The following is a 21,508-nucleotide window of genomic DNA, read 5'->3' on the forward strand; positions in this document are numbered from 1 at the left end:
TTGATATGTAAATAACATTTGCTCTTGTGGGGTAAAAACTTGAACTAGAAATATTAGCCAGTCATTCAGATGGGCTGAAACTTTTTGCCAAAGATTTTTGTCAAGGATTGTTGTTGCTTCATCAGACAACAGCAGAAGCAATGTCTATGAATATATTTTTAAACAGAGATAGTTACTTGATAAGGGGATGAGGGTTATTACATGAATCTGCTTTGCCATACATTAAACAGCATAGCAGGTATGAAGGGCTGAGCGGCCTACTCTTGTTCCTAATTCACACGTAGGAAGCCTATAAGAATTCCTAAAAATGCAGGACCCAAATACAGTTGTTAAGAGGCTCTTTTCAAAGCATACAAAGAGAACTCATTATGTTTCAAACATACAGCATGTCTATGGTAAGTCCATTTTCCATTCAGCAAACTTTAGCAGATCTTAAGGCAGGAAGAAATATACTGAATATGCCACGGCCTTTCAATTCAGTGTTAATGTCACCATTCTCTCTTTGATTTTGGGTCTACTTGTATGACCAAGAGCTAGTCATCAAAATGAAACAACTGCCACCACAATCAAGTCAGATATCTTGATTCAGAGTTCTCTAACCTCGGGCAGTTTTACATTTAACTCACCATGATGAAATAATCTGCCAATCTGAAGCAAAGGCCCAGCAAAAGTTACCAGTACAACTTTCAAAAAAGTGAAAGTATTAACATTTAACAGATGTGCAACTATTTTTAAATAAATCAATATTATAAATACAGTCAATGAATTACAACATCAACGAAATTGTAAAATTTCAATTTTTGGTAACTAATGGATCCTGGTCAATTTAGTTATTTACCTGAGCAGTACAAGTTGCTCAGCAAAGAAACTTGTCTTCATGAACCATATTGCTTTTTCTTCTGCTTTGAAGTCTATTTTTTTTTGTTCATTCAGCTGTGGCTGAATTTTTCAGTTCACAATCTTTAAATAGCTTTCTCTAAAACAGCTGTGCACACGCTCATGACTTTGGACAACAAAAAATATTATAATAGGCTGTATTAAGTTAAATCATGCAGGTGAAAATTTCAAAAAGTTCCAATCTAAATGTTCGAAAATGCACTTAAATTGTTCTGTTGATGAATTTTTTTCTAATACTAGTGGTTAGAAAATAAGATTAAAAGCGAAGTAGACAACTTGAAGAAAACAATCATTACATACTTAAGAGGTATAACCTAACACAGAAATTATTTTCAATGATGCCCTCAAAATGTATTATTGACCTACCATGCCAGCAGTTAGAGAAGGAGCTGACTGCCCGAATGCCTGATTCCGCATTCGCACCAAATTGGAGGATTCTGCTGACACTCGACACGTGGATGGCCCATACAGCAAATGTTTACCTGGTTTAAAAAAATACAAAACTTAGTGCAAAAGAACAGCAAACATAAGGAGATTAAAGTATTTAATTTCATAGTTAGTTCTTTGTAGTGTTTAAAACAGACAAAAATGGCTCTACTTTATAATCTTGTCATGAAATGACTTGCGCTTTCTTGTTTCATCTCTTTTTTTGCCAACTCCCATTTTGTTACGACTGCTTTACTGACTAAACTCCATACATTTGTGGCCAGATTCCACATTTTCCAATCTATTTCCTTGCCGTATACAAATTATTGGTTTTTTCCCCAATGAACACAATGACACTTAAATCAGCATCTTCTAACTACTTGTTTTATTTTAAATGCTTTTGACATAAACTAGTTGGATGGAAATTTGCATTAGAAATATACAGTAGTGATTTTGAAAGCTGTTATTTCATGCAGAAGAGAAGCAAAGTAAAAGAGACACGGTCAGCAGTGGAAAGGAGAACAAGATAAAATTGGAAACCAAAAGAATACTGTCACACGAGCTGATCATCATTTCCACTATCTATCCTTAGTTACCAATTTTTTAAAAATTCAACCTAACCTCAGCTTTTTTGACTGGAAAGACTTAAACATGAGGTAACTGATGTGTCTTTTGTGGCTAGAATCTTACCCTTAATTTTAAAGATAAAGAAACATTCTTCGTAAATTGATAAGAGGAGAATGAATTACATTCTTCTTTCTTTCTGTATTATACACTCTATATCAAATTTATACCATGTGTGATTCTGATATTGTTTATTTTACCTTCTGTATGTACTGTTACTGACATATATATTACATACAGAATTACATACAGCCTCCAAATAGTAGCCAGGACGTGGAGTACGATTGAACTGAATTGATTTTATTACTTACATCCTTCATATACATGAGTAAAAAAAATCTTTATATTACGTCTCCATCTAAATGTGTAATTTATAGCAATTTATAATAAATAGTATGTACAACAGGGTAGTTAATATAACATAAAAATACAGTTGTGTCAGCATGAGTTAATCAGTCTGATGGCTGGTGGAAGAAGCTGTCCCAGAGCCTGTTGGTCCTGGCTTTTATGCTGAGGTACCGTTTCCCAGATGGTAGCAACTATAACAGTTTGTGGTTGAGGTGACTCGGATCCCCAAAGACCCTTCAGGCCCTTTTTACACACCTGTCTTTGTAAATGTCCTGAATAGTGGGAAGTGCATATCTACAGATATGCTAGGCTGTCCGCATCACTCTCTGTGGAGTCTTGTGATTGAGGGAAGTACAGTTCCCATACCAGGCAGTGATGCAGCCAGTCAGGATGCTCTCAACTGTGCCCCTGTAGAAAGTTCTTAGGATCTGGGGGCCCATACCAAACTTCTTCAAACATCTGAGGTGAAAAAGGCACTGTTATGCCTTTTTCACCAAACAACTGGTATGTACAGACCACGTGAGATCCTCAGTGATATGTATGCCAAGGAATTTAAAGCTGTTCACCCTCTCAACCCCAGATCCATTGACATCAATAGGGGCTAGCCTGTCCCCATTCCTCCTGTAGTCCACAACCTGCTCCTTTCTTTTTGGACATTGAGGGAGAGGTTTTCTTGACACCACTGCCTCAGGGTGGTGACTTCTTCCCTGTAGGCTGCCTCATTACTATTTGAGATTAGGCCAATCAATGTAATGTTGTCAGCAAATTTAATTAGCAGATTGGAGCTGTGGGTGGCAACACAGTCATGGCTATACAGAGAGTAAAGGAGGTGGCTTAGGACACAGCCCTGAGGGGCACCTGTGTTGAGGGTCAGAGAGGCAGAGGTGAGGGAGCCCACTCGTATCACCTGCCGGCAATCTGACAGGAAGTCCAGGATCCAGCTACACAAGACAGGGTGAAGGCCGAGGTCCCTGAACTTCTTGTCAAGCCTGGATGGAATTATGGTGTTAAATGCTGAACTGTGGTCCAAGAACAGCATTCTTACATAAGCATCCTTCTTCTCCAGGTGTGTAAGGATGGTGTGTAGAGCTTGTGGCTATTGTGTCATCTGTCGATCGGTTGTGTCGGCAGGCGAACAGTCGGGGGTCCAACGTGGGTAGTAGCAAATTATAATGGGAGATAAAAAAGAAACACAAGAGGAGCGAGCAATGTTACAGTTTTCATGAGAGTCTTCAACATGTAGTAAACTGGAAAAATCAAGTTGGTGCTGGATTCCAAAAGATCTTTATAGAATGTCTACAATATGGATTTTCACAGCAACTTGTGATTAAACCCACTAAGGAAAAGTCAATCTGGATTTGTTATGTAATGAACCAGATTTGGTTCAGGAGCTTAAAGTAAAAGACCATTAAGGAGACAGTGATTATAATATGAAATAACTTACCCTGCAGTCTGAGAGGAAGAAGCTAAAAGTCAGATGCATTGGCATTACAGTTGAATAAAGGTAACCACAGAGGCATGAGAGGGGAGCTGGCCAAAGCCGATTGGAAAGGGACCCTAGCAGGAATGAAGGTAGAGCAGCAATGGCTGAAGCTTCTGGAGTAGATAAGAAGCCATGGGATTGGTTCATCCCAAATAAGGAGCAGCATTCAAAAGGAAAGATGAAGCAACAAGAGAAGTCAAAGATAGCATAAAAGCAAAAGAGAGGGCATACAATAAATCTAGAGAATTGGGAAGCTTTTAAAAACCAACAGAAGGCAAATAAGGAAGTAATATGAAAAGAAAAGATGAAATATGAAGGTAAGCTAGCTAATATATACTATATAAACAGTAAAAGAGAGGCAAATGTTGCCACTGGACAGTTGGGGGAGGGGGAGAAGTGAGTGTAGTCTCTATTGCTGAAGGGAAGTGCTTGGCCGGCTGAAAGGTCTGAAGATGGATAAGTCACCTGGAGTGGACAGACAACACCTGCAGTTTTGAAACAAGTAGCTGAAGAGATTGTAGAGGCATTAGTAGTGATCTTTCAAGAATCACTAGAGTCTGGAATTGTTCCAGAGGACTGGAAAATCACTAATGTCACTCAAATCTTTAAGAGAGCAAGGCAAAAGACAGGAAATTTTCAGCTGGTTAGCCTGACTTCAGTGTTTGGGAAGATACTGAAGTTCTTTAAAGATGAGGTTTTGGGTAATCACATAATAAAATAGACCAAAATGAGCATCATTTCCTTAGGGGGAGATTTGACTGACAGATCTGTTGGAATTCCTTGAGAAAGTAACAAGCAGGATAGGGAAAGTGTCAGTGGATTGTGTTTACTTAATTTTCAAAAGGCATTGTCCTCGTTGTCCACAGGTACCGGAGGATTGGAAGGATGCGAATGTTGTCCCCTTGTTCAAAAAAGGTACTAGGGATAGTCCGGGTAATTATAAACCAGTGAGCTTTACGTCTGTGGTGGGAAAGCTGTTGGAAAAGATTCTTAGAGATAGGGTGTATAGGCATTTAGAGAATCGTGGTCTGATCAGGGACAGTCAGCATGGCTTTGTGAAGGGCAGACTGCGTCTAACAAGACTGATGGAGCTCTTTGAGGAGGTGACCAAGCATATAGATGAGGGTAGTTCAGTGGATGTGATCTATATGAATTTTAGTAAGGCATTTGACAAGGTTCCACATGGTAGGCTTATTCAGAAAGTCAGAAGAAGGCATGGGATCCAGGGACGCTTGGCCAGGTGGATTCAGAATTAGCTTGTCTGCAGAAAGCAGAGGGTCGTGGTGGAGAGAGTACATTCAGATTGGAGGGTTGTGACTAGTGGTGTCCCACAAGGATCGGTTCTGAGACCTCTACTTTTCGTGATGTTTATTAATGACTCTGATGTGGGGGTAGAAGGGTGGGTTGGCAAGTTTACAGATGACACAAAGGTTGGTGGTATTGTAGATAGTGCAGAGGATTGTCGCAGATTGCAGAGAGACATTGATAAGATGGGCTGAGAAGTGGCAGATGGAGTTCAACCCGGAGAAGTGTGAGGTGGTACACTTTGGAAGGACAAACTCCAAGGCAGAGTACAAAGTAAATGGCAGGGTACTTGGTAGTGTGGAGGAGCAGAGAGATCTGGGGGTACCTGTCCACAGATCCCTGAAAGTTGCCTCACAGGTAGATAGGGTAATTAAGAAAGCTTATGGATTGTTAGCTTTCATAAGTCGAGGGATAGAGTTTAAGAGTTGCAGGTAATGATGCAGCTCTATAAAACTCTGGTTAGGCCACACTTGGAGTACTATATCCAGTTCTGGTCGCCTCACTGTAGGAAGAATGTGGAAGCATTGGAAAGGGTACAGAGGAAATTTACCAGGATGCTGCCTGGTTTAGAGAGTGTGCATTATGATCAGAGATTAAGGGTGCTAGGGCTTTACTCTTTGGAGAGAAGGAGGATGAGTGGCGACATGATAGATGTGTACAAGATAATAAGAATAGATAGAGTGGATAGCCAGCGCCTCTTCCCCAGAGCACCACTGCTCAATACAAGAGGACATGGCTTTAAGGTAAGGGGTGGGAAGTTCAAGAGGGATATTAGAGGAAGGTTTTTTTACTCAGAGAGTGGTTGGTGCGTGGAATGCACTGCCTGAGTCAGTGGTGGAGGCAGATACACTAGTGAAATTTAAGAGACTACTAGACAGGTATATGGAGGAATTTAAGGTGGGGGGTTATATGGGAGGCAGGGTTTAAGGGTCAGCACATTGTGGGCCGAAGGACCTGTACTGTGCTGTACTGTTCTATGTTCGTTTAACAAGGTGCCACACACGAGGCTACTAAACAAAGCAGAAGCTCATTGTATTACAGGAAAGATTCCAGCATGGATAAAAGATTGGCTGACTGGCTGAACACAAAGTGCGGAAATAAAGGAAGACTTTTCTGGTTGGCTATTGGTAACCAGTTGTATTCCCCGGAGGACACTATTGGATCTACTAATTTTTAAGTTTTATGTTTATGATCTTAATGACAGATTTGATGGATTTGTGGCCAAATTCGCAGATGATACAAAGATGGGTGCAGCGGCAATTGGGGAAGCAGGGAGTCTGCAGAAGAGAATGGATAGATTTGGAGAGTAAGCAAAGAAGTGGTAGATGGAGTACAGCCTACTAAAGCACTTGGGTAGAAAGAATGAAAGCATAGACTAATTTCTCAATGAGGAGAGAATTCAAAAATCAGCTTCACAGGGACTTAGAAGTCCTTGTGCAGGATTCGCTAAAGGTTAACTTCCAGGTTGAATCAGTACTATGCAAGCCATATGCAATGTTAGCATTCACTTTGAGAGGACAAGAATATAAAAACAGGGATGTAATGCTGAGGCTTTATAAGGCTTTAGTCAGATCACTTCTTCTATTCCTCACTCTAACCCCTTCCCTCCCCAAGTCCCCTCCTCCTTCCTTTTCTCCGATAGTCGACTCTCCTCTCCTATCAGATTCTTTCCTTTCTGGCCCTTCACTTTTCCCAACCCCTTGGCTTCATCTATCAGCTTCAAGCTATCCTCCTTCCCCTCTCCCCCACCTTTTTCTTCTGTCATCTTGCCCCTTCCTTTCCAGTCCTGAAGAAGAGTCTCACCCAAAATGTCAACTGATTATTCATTTCCATCAATAGTGCATGACCTGCTGAGTTCCTCCAGCATCTTATTTGTGTATTGCTTTAGATTTTCAGCATCTTCAGAATTTTTCATGTTTATTACTCAAATCATGTTTGGAGTACAATGAGCAGTTTTGGGGCCCACATCGAAGGAACAATGTGCTAGCACTGGAGAAGATTCAGAGGAGGTTTATAAGAATGACCCCAGGGTTAAAAGGGTTACCATATGAGGAACACCTGTTAGCTCTCAGCCTGTACTCCCTGGAGTTGAGAAGAATGACGGAGGATTTCATTGAAATTATCAAATATTGAAAGGCCCAGCAAGTAGACATGGAGGGCATGTTTCCTATAATGAGGGAGTCCAGAACCAGAGGGTACAATCTTAGAATTCAAGGACATCCCTCAAGAACAGGGATGAGGAGGAATTTCCAGAGGGTGGTGAATCTGTGGAATTTATTATCAAAGACACAATCAGGGCCAAGCCATTGCGTATATTCAAAATGGAACTGATAGGTTCTTGATTAGTATGGTTGTCAAAAAGGTTATGGGTAAAAGGCAAGAGAATGTGATTGAGAGGGAATAATAAATCAGGCATGATCAAATGCTGGAGTAGACTCAATGGGCTGAATGACACACATATACACACACATTAAATAGTTAAATTAAAAACAATGCAAAAAGAAAAAATAAAAACAGTGAGGTGTAGTGTTCATGGGTTCAATGTCCATTTTGGAATCGGATGGAAGAGGGGAAGAAGCTGTTCTTGAATCACTGAGTGTGTGCCTTTTTGCTTCTGTACCTCCTTCCTGACAGAAACAATGAGAAGAGGGCATGTCCTAGGTGATGACGATCCTTAATAATGGACGCCACTTTTCTGAGGCACTGTTCCTTGAAGATGCCTTGGATACTGCAGAGATGAGTACCTATGATGGAGCTGACTAATTTTACATCTTTCTGTAGTTTCTTTTGATCCTGTGCAGTAGCCAGCAACCCCCTCCCCCGCCCCACTCCACTCCCATGACAGACAGTGATGTAGCCTGTCAGAATGCTCTCCACGGTACATCTGTAGAAGTTTGAGTGTTTTGGATAACAAACCAGATCTCTTCAAACACCTAACGAAATATAGCCACGGTCTTGACTTCTTAAAATATACATCGAGATGTTGGGACCACATTAGATCCTCAGAGATTTTGACACCCAGGAACTTATGGATTTATACTGATACATTCTATAAATGGAAAAAATTAAATAAAATTGGTTTAATTATGTAAAAAATGATTTCAGTCATCAATTGTTTCACAATAGATAACAAACAGGGGTTTTTAATACTTGTGAATCAGATGCAACTTCCCCAAATTCAATAATAAATTTAATATAGACTACTGGCAAACCGAGCTACAGAAACACACGTTCAGAGCCTGGGCAATGCAAGTTCTTGAAAGTTTGGAAAAGGATAACGTGGAAAGGATGATGCCTTTTCTGGGAAAATCAAGAACTTGGGGTCAGACCTTAAGAATAAAAGAGCCACCCATTCAAGACAAAGAAGAGTCTTTATTTTTTTGCCCTTCACAGGGTCCAGAAGCCTTGAAGGCAGAAAAGATTTATATTCGATAAGCAAAAGCATTAAAAGTTACTAACAGGACACAAGAAAGTGGAATTAACATTATAATTAGATCAGATAAGATTATTTTAATGGCAGAGTAGGTTTGAGGGGCTGTGTGGTCAATTCCTGTTTCTAATGTGTTCATCTAACACAAGCATGACTCGAGAAAACATCCACAATAAAAATACAGTTAATAAAGCTCCAAGATTTAAACCCTAATACCTCTTTGTGCAACTAGATCCCCAATATCCTCACTTGCAGACCTCAGTCAATTTGGATTGGCAATCGCATCTCCTCCATCACCATCAACACAGGTGCATCACAAGGCTATGTGCTTAGTCCCCAGCTCTACTCGTTTTTAAATAGTATTAGTTCCATGGATTTTTGTCAAAAAAGCAGTGATTTTTGTCACTTATAGTTGGCAAGAAATAAACAGCAAGACAATTCAGAACTGTTCTGCTTACTGCGATTTCAAACATTCATGGTTGGAGATACCGGAAACAGCCAGGAGTGAAAATGAAACAATTTTGCTACTGCAACAAGTTAGAAACTACAAAGAATTTGAAGGTATTGACAATCATCTTGAATGTTTACAATGAAAATGAAGATTTGGAGGACGTAATCACTGAAAGCATTGTATGAAGGCAGTCCATTATCTGCAGTAGGTGTCTGTGCAGATTTTTTTCCCCCATTTACAATCGAAAGAACATAACAGCATACATTGGATGAATTCCTCTATCAATAACTATATGGAACAAATACAGCTTTATAGTACTGTAGAGGTATTGGTAGTTCTCCAATTTGTTCTGCATTCCATTAAAATACATATACTTTTACTTAGCTAAATGGCAACTTGTCTTTTTTATACCTTTTTAACTATTTCCATTAAACTTGGGCTATTTGGGGCATCCACTAAATTGGACCAAAATGTACTGGTCCCGATGTGTCCCAATTAACCAGAATCCACTGTATTTTATCGCTCAATATAGATGGCACAGTAGTATGCCTGGTAGAGCAAGGATCCTGATTTTCACTGTTGCCTGAGTGGATTTTGCATATTGTCCCTTGACCAATTGAGTTTTGTCCAATCTCTTCAAGAGCAGATGCTGGAAATCCAAAGCAACGCATATGAAATGCTGGAGGTCAAGCAGCATCCACGGAAATAAATAAACAGTTGACATTGTGGGCTGAGACCTTTCCTCAAAACTGAGAAGGAAGGGGAAAGACGCCAGAATAAAAAAGTGGGGGCAGGGGAAGGAGGTGAGCTGGAAGGGATAGGTGAAGCCAAGAGGGCGGGAAAAGTAAAGGGTTAGAGAGGAAGGAATCTGGTAGGAAAGGAGAGTGGACCATAAGAGAAATGGAAGGGGGGACCCATGGGGGAGTGATTAGCAGGTGAGAAATGAAAGGGCAAAAGGAATAGAGGAAGGGAGGGGGGAATTTTTTATTTAAACTGGATGTAAAAATTGATATTCATGCCATCATGTTGGAGGCTACCCAGATGAAATATAAAGTGTTGCTCCTCCACCCTGAGTGTGGCCTCATCTTGGCACATGTCGACATGGCTCAACATGTTGGAATGGGAATTGCAATTAAAATGTTTGGCCACTGGGAAGTTCCACTTATGATGGATGGAGTGGAGGTCAGGTTGACATTATTAATTGCCTTGAGAATGTGGGTCAGTGGAAGAGTCTGGGGGTGGTTGGTAAGAATATGGGAATTACGTTGGATTAATGCAAATATGGGTCTGATAATCAGCATATCCTCAGGAGGCTGAATAGCCATTTCAATGAAGCAAACAAACTAATGACAAAGAAATCAAAGACATTCTGCTGGATAATGAGACCTGTTTGGTCAAAACTTCGAACTCTCACCAACTGCACCACTACCAAATCTTTCTAACCCTCTTTATAGTATGACTAGAAACAAATTGGAGTACAAGTAGGATACAGAAAATCCAATGAAATGGTGTCATGACAACACTGCGCTTAATGTCAGCAAGTCAAAGGAGCAGATTATTTGGGGGGGGGCGCATACATGTTCCTATTTATATCAACAGTGCTAAGGTTTGAGAGATTCACATTCCGAGAAGTGAACATCACTGTTGTGGTCCAACCACGTAAATGTCAACAGCACCTCGACTTCCTCAGGAAGCTAAATTATTTTTTTTAAATTGCCGTGACCCTTTTGACACTTATCAACTTTTATCAAAGTGCTAGAGAAGCATCTAATCTGGATGCACGACGACTTGGTTTGGCAACTCATTTCCCCATAAATGCACGAAATGGCAGAGGGTTACAGTAATGCTAGAAAGTTTGTGATCTCTATAGAATTTTCTCTATTTCTGCATAAATATGACCCAAAACATATCACATCTTCATACATGCCCTAAAGTTAGATAAATAGAACCAAATTAAATAAATTAACACAAAAAATATTATACTTGGTCATTTATTTATTGAGAAAAATGATCCAATATTACATCTATTTGTTGGAAAAAGTATATGAATCTCTGGGGTAATGTCTTCTACAAAAGCTATTTGGAGTCAGGTTTTCCAACAATGACATGAGATTTGAGGTGTGGTTGTAGAGGTGCCCTGCCCTATAAAAAAGACGCAGAGTCAAGTTACTGACAGAGCCTGCTCTTCTCAAGAAAGATCTGTTATGTGCACCATACCTCGATCTGAACAGCTTTCAGAGAACCTTAGAAGAATTGTAGAGATGCATGAAGCTGGAAAATGTCACAAAATCATTTACAAAGACCTGAGTGTTCATCAGTCCACGTTAAGAGAAATTGTCTACAAATGGAGGAAACTCAGTACTGTTGCTTTTCTCCCTAGGAATGGGCATCCTGCAAAGATCTCACCAAGAGCATAGCTTGCAATGCTGAAGGCGATGTAAAAGAACCCAACGGTAACAGCAAAAGATCTGCAGAGATCTCCAGAACTTTATGAAGTCTCTGTTCGCTATAAGAAAAACATTGAACAAGAGTGGTGTTCATGGAAGGACACCATGGAGGAAACCACTGCTCTCCAAAAAAACATTGCTGCACAGCTCAAGTTTGCAAAAGACCACTTATACGTTACATAATGCTTCTGAGACAATCTTCTGTGGACAGATGAGACAACAGTTGAACTTTCTGGAAGAAATGCACATTGCTATGATTGGAGGAAAAAGGGCACTGCACACCAACACCAAAACCTCATCCTAACTGTGAAGCACGTCGGAAGGAGCATCATCGTTTGGGGCTGCTTTGCAACTGTTGGGGGAACAATGAATTCAAAATTGTATCAAGACATCTTACAGGAGAATGTCAGGGTAGCAATCCATCACCTGAAGCTTAATAGAAGTTGGATAATGCAACAAGACAATGATCCGAAAGAGAGTAAAGCAATAACAGAATTAAAATGAAGAAAATTCATGTTTTGGAATGGCCAAGTCCAAGTCCTGACCTTAATCCCTATAGAAATGTTGTGGAAAGAAGTTCATGCAAGGAAGCCCAACAGCATCCCTGAGTTGAAGAAGTTTTGTGAGGAGGAATGGCCTAAAATTCCTCCAAGCCAATGTACAGGACTGATCAAGATACCAGAAACATTTGGTTGAAATATTGCTGTACAAGGTGGTCTCGCCAGTTACTGAAAGCAAAGATTCACATACTTTTTCCAAGAAATACTTCACTTTTCTCAATAAACAAACTAAAAAGTATTATGTTTTTTTTCCTGTTATTTATTTAATTGGGATCTCTTTATCTAGTTTTAGGACCAGATGACCTTCAAGTATACTGTGCCCACCTGGGGTGAGCTGCATAAAGACATGCCAGAGATTTCAGGATCTTCTCTCAATCCAAATTCCAGATTGGGTAACAAATCCATCCTTGAGCACTTGTAATGAGGAATTAACAAAAAGGATGGAGGAAGAACTGATTTCACTACAAAACGACTTCAAGCTGAAGTGGAGGTTCAAAAAAAATCACCAAGACTTTTGGTTGCAGAAAGAAATCTCTAAATACTATTCTGCACTGTGGATAAAGGTCAAGATATTCTTTATTGCCCTTCCAACACCCTATTTTGCGGTGCGCAACTTCAGTAGCGGTCTTCCAACGTCTCTCAAAGCAACAGAACTGTATGTAGGGATCTGAGACTCCTTCTGACTGGCATTCAACCTGAAGTTGAGAAGCTGATATCAATGCACCAAGCCTATCCATCACATTGAAAGGTGAGAGAGCAAAGTTGAAGAGTTGCACTCCTAGTGTACGCCTTAAGATTGTTGAGAAAACTATTTTTACTATAATTAAAGAAACAATTTATTTGCACTTTAAATAGATCTGAATAATTTTTGGATTTATTTGTCACTGCTTTGATTTTGTAGTTCTGACTTTCTTTCACTATGTATCATAAATCAAAATTCTTTATAGACTTTTAAGTAATGGCCAGAAAGAGAGATGAGTGTGGTGGGGATGTGGTCTGGGAGCCAAGGAGTCAGTAACCTAAAAAATGTTTGTGAACTGCTGTTTAGAATCTTAACAGTACATAACTGCCTAGCTCAGTTGTTAGAAGCACAATTTTTCTCGTCTTGAAGATAACCACAAAGAACCAAAACACCTCCAAGGTCCTATTTGGAAAATATGTAATCAGTTTAAGTTTTTACTCCATTTGTTGGCAGTACATTTATATAAACACTGCTTTAAAAATGCAGCCTTCAAAATAGTAATACCTGCTCATCACCTCAATCAACCACATACAGTATGGAGATGCTATTAAAACTGAGGTCAGCGTTGTAACTTAGCAGTAGGTGGGTGGTGACAATGATGGCTGAAAAGAATGGTAAAGTTGCAGCGGTGAGGGGCAAATTATGCTTTGCAGATACAATTTTTCGTAATTAACTCTATTAGAGAAATTTTTAAAACTCATACACTTAATTATAATTGAAAACACTCAATTTTGCCAAATAATTGTAATATAAAAGTGCATTCAAAAATTCAATTAATCACACCAAATCTATTAAAGGAAACATGCTATTTCTGAAATTACTGCTTCTAGACTAACATGCCTTTGTCAATATGCTTATCTCAGATCACTATCATATGTTAAAAACTACTTTTCAGTCAATTTGCAAATCTTTTGCACTTATTTGATTTATACATATTGCAAAATATGGAATTATGTAAATTTAGCTTGGATGTGGACCTTAGGTGGCAGGGACTGAGTGGGCCACAGTACCTGTTTCCGTGCTGCACAACTACATCTCTAACAAGTAGTTCCCAATATTAAGTATATCATTACCAGCCAAAATCAAGCACCTCATGAAAAATCGGAGCTTAAAACTTATTGCCTATATTTGCTGTCTCAAGGAACTGGTAATTACCAAAACATACGTTGTACAGTATTCAGCAGAATACATAACAAATTAGCAGCAGTTGATATCACTCTGAAGCTCAGAGCATTTGTCAATGAAATGAAATGCTTTTGCACAGTTTAAAAGTTTCATCCATAATGTTGGGAGGCTGGTCAAGAAGGTTCATAGAACATAGAATAGAACAGCACAGTACAGGCCCTTTGGCCCACAATGTTGTGCCAACCCTCAAACCCTGCCTCCCATATAAGCACCCACCTTAAATTCCTCCATATACCTATCTAGTAGTCTCTTAAACTTCATCAGTGTATCTGCCTCCACCACTGACTCAGGCAGTGCATTCCATGCACCAACCACTCTCTGAGTAAAAAACCTTCCTCTAATATCCCCCTTGAACTTCCCACCCCTTACCCTAAAGCCATGTCCTCTTGTATTGAGCAGCGGTGCCCTGGGGAAGAGGCGCTGGCTATCCGCTCTATCTATTCCTCATATAATCTTGTACACCTCTATCATGTCTCCTCTCATCCTCCTTCTCTCCAAAGAGTAAAGCCCTGTCTCCCTTAATCTTTGATCATAATGCATACTCTCTAAACCAGGCAGCAACCTGGTAAATCTCCTCTGTACCCTTTCCAATGCTTCCACATCCTTCCTATAGTGAGGCAACCAGAACTGGACACAGTACTCCAAGTGTGGCCTAACCAGAGTTTTATAGAGCTGCATCATTACATCGCGACTCTTAAACTCTATCCCTCGACTTATGAAAGCTAACACCCCATAAGCTTTCTTAACTACCCTATCCACCTGTGAGGCAACTTTCAGGGATCTGTGGACATGTACCCCGAGATCCCTCTGCTGCTCCACACTACCAAGTATCCTGCCATTTACTTTGTACTCTGCCTTGGAGTTTGTCCTTCCAAAGTGTACCACCTCACACTTCTCCGGGTTGAACTCCATCTGCCACTTCTCAGCCCACTTCTGCATCCTATCAATGTCTCTCTGCAATCTTTGACAATCCTCTACACCATCTACAACACTACCAACCTTTGTGTTGTCTGCAAACTTGCCAACCCACCCTTCTACCCCCACATCCAGGTTGTTAATAACAATCACGAAAAGTAGAGGTCCCAGAACAGATCCTTGTGGGACACCACCAGTCACAATCCTCCAATCTGAATGTACTCCCTCCACCACCACCCTCTGCCTTCTGCAGGCAAGCCAATTCTGAATCCACCTGGCCAAACTTCCCTGGATTCCATGCCTTCTGACTTTCTGAATAAGCCTACCGTGTGCAACCTTGTCAAATGCCTTATTAAAATCCATACAGATCACATCCACTGCACTACCTTCATCTATATGCCTGGTCACCTCCTCAAAGAACTCTATCAGGCTTGTTAGACACGATCTGCCCTTCACAAAGCCATGCTGACTGTCCCTGATCAGACCATGATTCTCTAAATGCCCAGAGATCCTATCTCTAAGAATCTTTTCCAACAGCTTTCCCACCACAGACGTAAGGCTCACTGGTCTATAATTACCCGGACTATCCCTACTACCTTTTTTGAACAAGGGGACAATATTCGCCTCCCTCCAATCCTCCAGTGCCATTCCTGTGGACAACGAGGACATAAAGATCCTAGCCAGAGGCTCAGCAATCTCTTCCCTCGCCTCGTGGAGCAGCCTGGGGAATATTCCGTCAGGACCCAGGGACTTATCCATCCTAATGTATTTTAACAACTCCAACACCTCCTCTCCCTTAATATCAACATGCTCCAGAACATCAACCTCACTCATATTGTCCTCACCGTCATCAAGTTCCCTCTCATTGGTGAATACCGAAGAGACGTATTCATTGAGGACTTCGCTCACTTCCACAGCCTCCAGGCACATCTTCCCACCTTTATCTCTAATCGGTCCTACTTTCACTCCTGTCATCCTTTTTTTCTTCACATAATTGAAGAATGCCTTGGGGTTTTCCTTTACCCTACTCACCAGGGCCTTCTCATGCCCCATTCTCGCTCTTCTCAGCCCCTTCTTAAGCTCCTTTCATGCTTCCCTATATTCCTCAATAGACCCATCTGATCCTTGCTTTCTAAACCTCATGTATGCTGGCTTCTTCCACCTGACTATAAACACAAAATAATCTACAGATGCTGGGGTCAAAGCAACACTCACAACACGCTGGAGGAACTCAGCAGGTCGGGCAGCATCCGTGGAAAAGATCGGTCGACGTTTCGGGCCGGAACGTCGACCGATCTTTTCCACGGATGCTGCCTGACCTGCTGAGTTCCCCCAGCGTGTTGTGAGTGTTGCTTCCACCTGACTAGATTTTCCACCTCACTTGTCACCCATGGTTCCTTCAGCCTACCATTCTTTATCTTCCTCACTGGGACAAATTTATCCCTAACATCTGCAAGAGATCGCTAAACATCGACCACATGTCCATAGTACATTTCCCTGCAAAAACATCATCCTAATTCACACTCGCAAGTTCTAGCCTTATAGCCTCATAATTTGCCCTTCCCCAATTAAAAATTTTCCTGCCCTCTCTGATTCTATCCTTTTCCATGATAATGCTAAAGGCCAGGGAGCGGTGGTCACTGTCCCCCACTGAGAGATCTGTGACCTGACCCGGTTCATTACCTAGTACTAGATCTAGTATGGCATTCCCCCTAGTCAGCCTGTCCACATACTGTGACAGGAATCCGTCCTGGACACACTTACCAAACTCTGCCCCATCTAAACCCTTGGAACTAATCAGCTGCCAATCAATATTAGGGAAGTTAAAGTCATCCATGATAACAACCCTGTTATTTTTGCACCTTTCCAAAATCTGCCTCCCAATCTGCTCCTCTGTATCTCTGCTGCTACCAGGGGGCCTATAGAATACCTCCAATAGAGTAACTGCTCCCTTCCTGTTCCTGACTTCCACCCATACTGACTCAAAAGAGGATCCTGTTACATTACCCACCCTTTCTGTAGCTGTAATAGTATCCCTGACCAGTAATGCCACCCCTCCTCCCCTTTTTCCACCCTCTCTATCCCTTTTAAAGCACTGAAATCCAGGAATATTGAGAATTCATTCCTGCCCTGGTGCCAGCCAAGTCTCTGTAATGGCCACTACATCATAATTCCAGTTGCTTGGCATTCAGGATAAGGTAGCAAATTGGATTAGACACTGGCTTTGTGGGCGAAGAGGGTTAGTGGTAGTACAGCGTTTCCTCTCTGACTCGTGGCCTATGACTTGTGGTGTGCTGCAGGGATCGGTGCTGGGTCCTTTGTTGTCATTTATATCAATGATCTGGATGATAATGTGGTTAACTGGATCAGCAAATTTATGGACAACACCAAGATTGGGGATGTAGTGGGCAGTGAGGAAGGCTATCATAGCTTGCAGAGTAATCGGCATCAGCTGGAAAAATGGGCTGAAAAATGGCAGATGGAATTTAATGCAGACAAGTGCAAGATTTTGCCCTTTGGTACAACCAACCAGAGTAAGTGTTACAGAGTGAACGGTAGGGCACTGAGGAAAGAGGGAGGACAAAGGGATCTGGGAGTACAAGTCCATAATTTATTGAAAGTGGTGTCACAGGTAGATAAGGTTGTAAAGAAAGCTCTTAGCACATTGGCCTTCATAAATCAATGCAGTGAGTACAGGAGATGGGATGTTATGTTGAAGTTGTATAAGATGTTGGTGAGGCCCAACTTTGAGTATTGTGTACAATTTTGGCCACCTACCTACAGGAAACATGTAAACAAGGTTGAAAGAGTGGAAGAGAAAATTTTCAAGGATGTTACCGGGTCTGGAGGGCCTGAGTTACAAGGAAAGATTAAATAGGTTCAGACTGTATTCTTTAGAACAAAGATAGAGAAGAGAATGAATACAGGTATACAAAACTATGAGGGGTATATATAGAGTAAATGCAAGCAGGCTTTTTCCATTGAGGTTGTGTGGGACTACAACCAGAGGTCATGGGTTAAGTATGAAAGGCAAGAAGTTTCAAGGGAACATGAGGGGAAACTTCTTCAGAGGGTTGTCAGTGTATGGAATTAGCAGCCACACACTGTTTAAGAAAAGTTCAGATAGGCACACGAATAGTAGATGTACAGAGGGCTATGGTTCCGGAGCAGGTCGATAGGAGTAGGCAGTTTAAATCGTTTTGACATGGACTAGATGGGCCAAAGGGCCTGTTTCTGTGCTGTATGCTTCTTTGACTATGACTCTAAAACATTCTTCTCTCATTGGATTTTTCTTTTGCAATGTTCAATCACAACAATTTTTTAGATATAGGATGCTCCAAGATTTTTTCCCGAGATTATAATTTTCTGTGTCTGTTTGCTTAAATAATTACATCCTAAAGTCTTTTATTGCAAGAATTAAGTCAATTCTTCACCTCCCATTGCAGCACCAAAGCTCCCTCTTCGAAGTTTTGCATCATCTTCACTGAACTGGTGTAGGACTTTAGAAACTTTTCCTGATGAACAATCGAGATCAGGATTGCTCAATTTCCTGAAAAGCCACGGAGAGGTTCCAGAAAGCTCTGCCTGTCAAAAGAATATTTTGTTTTTAGAATCAAGTATGAGTCCAGCATTTTTCAATTCAATTATCACAACAAGTAAACTCACACGCCATGGAGCAACAACTCTTTTTAGAAAAAAATGTCAATTCTGATGATGATTAGATTTTGAGAGATCAATTTAAGGGATTAGAATTGATTGAGAGCAATAAAAGGCAGCAGCAGTTACATCTATACACATAACAGAAATGGACGCAAGTTCATCATGATGTGTTAATTGGAGAAGACACACAAATTTCTCCTATGCATATCAGTTTTAGAAAAGACAGTAATAAACCAGAGACATTTTTAATCAAGTGGGATTGTTCCTGGCAGTAAGAGTGAACATGAATGTAAAAACAGATGCAGTCACAAATAGAGGCTATTGCACAAGTTACTCACCACAGTACCAGCGGGTGTTGTTAGATTTAAAGGAATGAGTCTGCTGTCCATTATCGCAAAAAACAGATAACTGGAGGATGTAACCACTGTGTCCTCATCACAACTTAAATTGGGTATTCGTGCCTCTATTTTCTCTTTAACAATAAACTTAGAAACTCAGATCTGATGCAAATTACTAAAGGGTTTTATTTATGCACATTAATCTGATAATCAGATTTACTTACTTCAAAGTAAACTTATTATCAAGGTACATATGTCACCATATACTGCCCTGAGATTCATTTTCCTATGGGTATTCATGTAAATGCAAAGAAACACAATGAAATCAAGGGAAAAGTGCAAAGACAGATAACAACCAACATGCAAAAGACAAACTGAAAATTCAAAGTGGAAAAAAAATAATAATAATAAGGGTGCCACAGGATCACGACGCTATTACAGATAGGGCAGAGATCAGAATTCAATCTCGGTGTCCTCTGTAAGGAATCTGTATATCCTTCCTGTGGAATACATGGGTTTCTCCCATTTCCTCCCACAGTCCAAAAGCCTAGGTTAGGGTTAAGTCGGGGTTGTCGATGGTTGCTGGGCGGTGCACCTCGGTGGGTCAGAAGGGCCTATTCCATGATGTATCTCTAAATAGCATAAAATATCTATAAGTAAAATAAAAATAAAGATTGAGACTATGAGACGAAGAGTCCTTGAAATTGATTTCATAGGTTGTGGGATAAGTTCAGTATTGGGGTGTGCGAACATATGCCCTCTTGTTCAAGAGCCTGATGGTTGAGGGGTAATAACTATTATTGAAACTGGTGGTGTAGGACCTGAGGCTCGTGTACCTGCTTTCTGATGGCAGCAGTGATAAGACAGCATTGCCTGGATGGTGGGAATCCTTGATAATGGATGATTTCCTGAGACAGCACTCCTTGTAGATGTGCTCAATGATGGGGAGTGTTTTACTCACGACGGACTGGGCTGTATCCACTACATTTTTCAGGCTTTTCCATTCAATGATGTTTCCATACCAGGACATGATGCAACCAGGCAATATACTTTCCATTGCTCATCAATGGAAGTTCATCATAGTTTTAGATATTATGCCAAATCTTCGCAAACCTTCAAGCAGAGGCACTGTTGTAAAGGTGCTTGTGTGCTGGACCTAGAACACATCCGCTGAAATAATACTGCTGAGAAATTTAAAGTTGCTGATCTTCTCTATCCTGATCCCCTGATGAGGCCAGCTTATGGACATTTGGTTTCCTCCTTCCAATAATCAGCTCTTTGGTTTTGCTAACTTTCAGTAAGAGGTTATTGCGGTACCTTCTTCCTGATGGCATGAGGGAGAACAGAGCATGATCTGGGTGGTGGGAGTCCCTGATGACAGATGCTGCTTTCCTGCGACAATGCTCTGTGTAGATGTGCTCAGTTGTGAGGAGGGCTTTATCCATGATGGGCTAGGCTGTATCCACTACTTTTTGTAGGATTTTCTATTCGAGGGCATTGGTGTTACCCTATCAGGCTGTGATGCAGCTAGTCAAATATACTCTCCACCACAGATCAACAGAAGTTCGTCACAGTTTTAGATGTCATGTCAAACCTTCGCAAACTCCTAAGGAAGTAGAAGCACTGCTGTGCTTTCTTTGTAATTGCACTTTCATGCCGAGACCAGACAGATCCTCTGAAAACACTGAGGAATTTAAAGTTGCTGACCCTCTCCACCTGTGATCTCCCGATGAGAAATGGCTCAAGGTCCGCTGGTTTTCTCCTGTTGTAGTTATAATCAGCTCCTTGGTCTTGCTGACTTTGAGTGAGAGGGTGTTGCAGTGACACCACTCAGTCACAGGATCATTAGGAGCTGTGCGAGCGTGACCTCGTGATGGTCAATGCAACCAGAGAAGGCATTGATTCATCTGGAAGCAAAGCTCATTGTCACCCATGTTGCTTGATTTTACTTCATTCAGTTGATAGCACTCAAGCCCTGCCACAACTGTCGGGCATCTTTCATTGATTCAAATTTAATCCAGAATTGCCATTTCACCTGTGAGATCATACCAGGATCTCTTCTAACTTTCTTGAGCCCCAGGCTTGAATACCTCTGATCTGACCCTCAGCATATTGTAGATGTCATGGTTCATCCAGGACTTCTGGTTAGGGAAGACTGAATGATTCTATACTTGCCTGTAATTGTTTTCATAAAGTCCGTGACAACCACGGTGTACTCATTTGAGTCCTTGAACAATGCCCGGTCCACTGATGTGAAACAACTCCATAGCAGCTCCCCTGCCTCCCACGTCCAGCTCTTTGTTCTTTTGCCTCTGCCGGTGGGCAAGTTGGAGAAGTTCAGCCAAATGATCAGATTTCCCAAAATGTGCTCCGGGCTTGGAACGGTAAGGGAGCGCTAATATGTTGGAACCTCTGATGGTAACTGGGCAGGGATTTCTTCAAACAAACCTGAATGAAATCCCCAACTATGATATGAAATGTGTCAGGATAGATTGTTTCTTGTTTGGAGACGGAATCAAGCAGCATCTCAAACGTTTGATTATAGTGAACTGCTGGTGATTTATAAACAGCAGTCTAGCTATGGTGGACTTAGAACGAACAGTAATAGAATGGATGGTGTTTAATCGTTAGGTGTTCAAGGTCAGGGGAACACGAGTTTGACAAAATAGCCACATCAGAGCACCACAGAGAGTTTAT

At 41.0% G+C, this 21,508-nt stretch overlaps 1 protein-coding gene across 4 annotated transcripts in view; it reads right to left on the bottom strand.

The window, feature by feature from the left end:
- mast2 (microtubule associated serine/threonine kinase 2) overlaps nucleotides 1-21,508 on the bottom strand; it is a 457,841-nt gene that overhangs the window by 410,864 nt on the left and 25,469 nt on the right. For all 4 annotated transcript variants that reach the window (XM_063064394.1, XM_063064393.1, XM_063064392.1 and 1 more), the window contains exons 2-3: nucleotides 18,248-18,398; nucleotides 1,264-1,379 (exon numbers count right to left, since the gene is read on the bottom strand). In XM_063064394.1, the coding sequence (XP_062920464.1) occupies nucleotides 1,264-1,379; nucleotides 18,248-18,398 (267 nt within the window). The remainder of the gene's footprint in view (nucleotides 1-1,263; nucleotides 1,380-18,247; nucleotides 18,399-21,508) is intronic.

This window comes from Mobula hypostoma, chromosome 12 (genome assembly GCF_963921235.1).
Source record: "Mobula hypostoma chromosome 12, sMobHyp1.1, whole genome shotgun sequence".
Taxonomy (NCBI): domain Eukaryota; kingdom Metazoa; phylum Chordata; class Chondrichthyes; order Myliobatiformes; family Myliobatidae; genus Mobula; species Mobula hypostoma.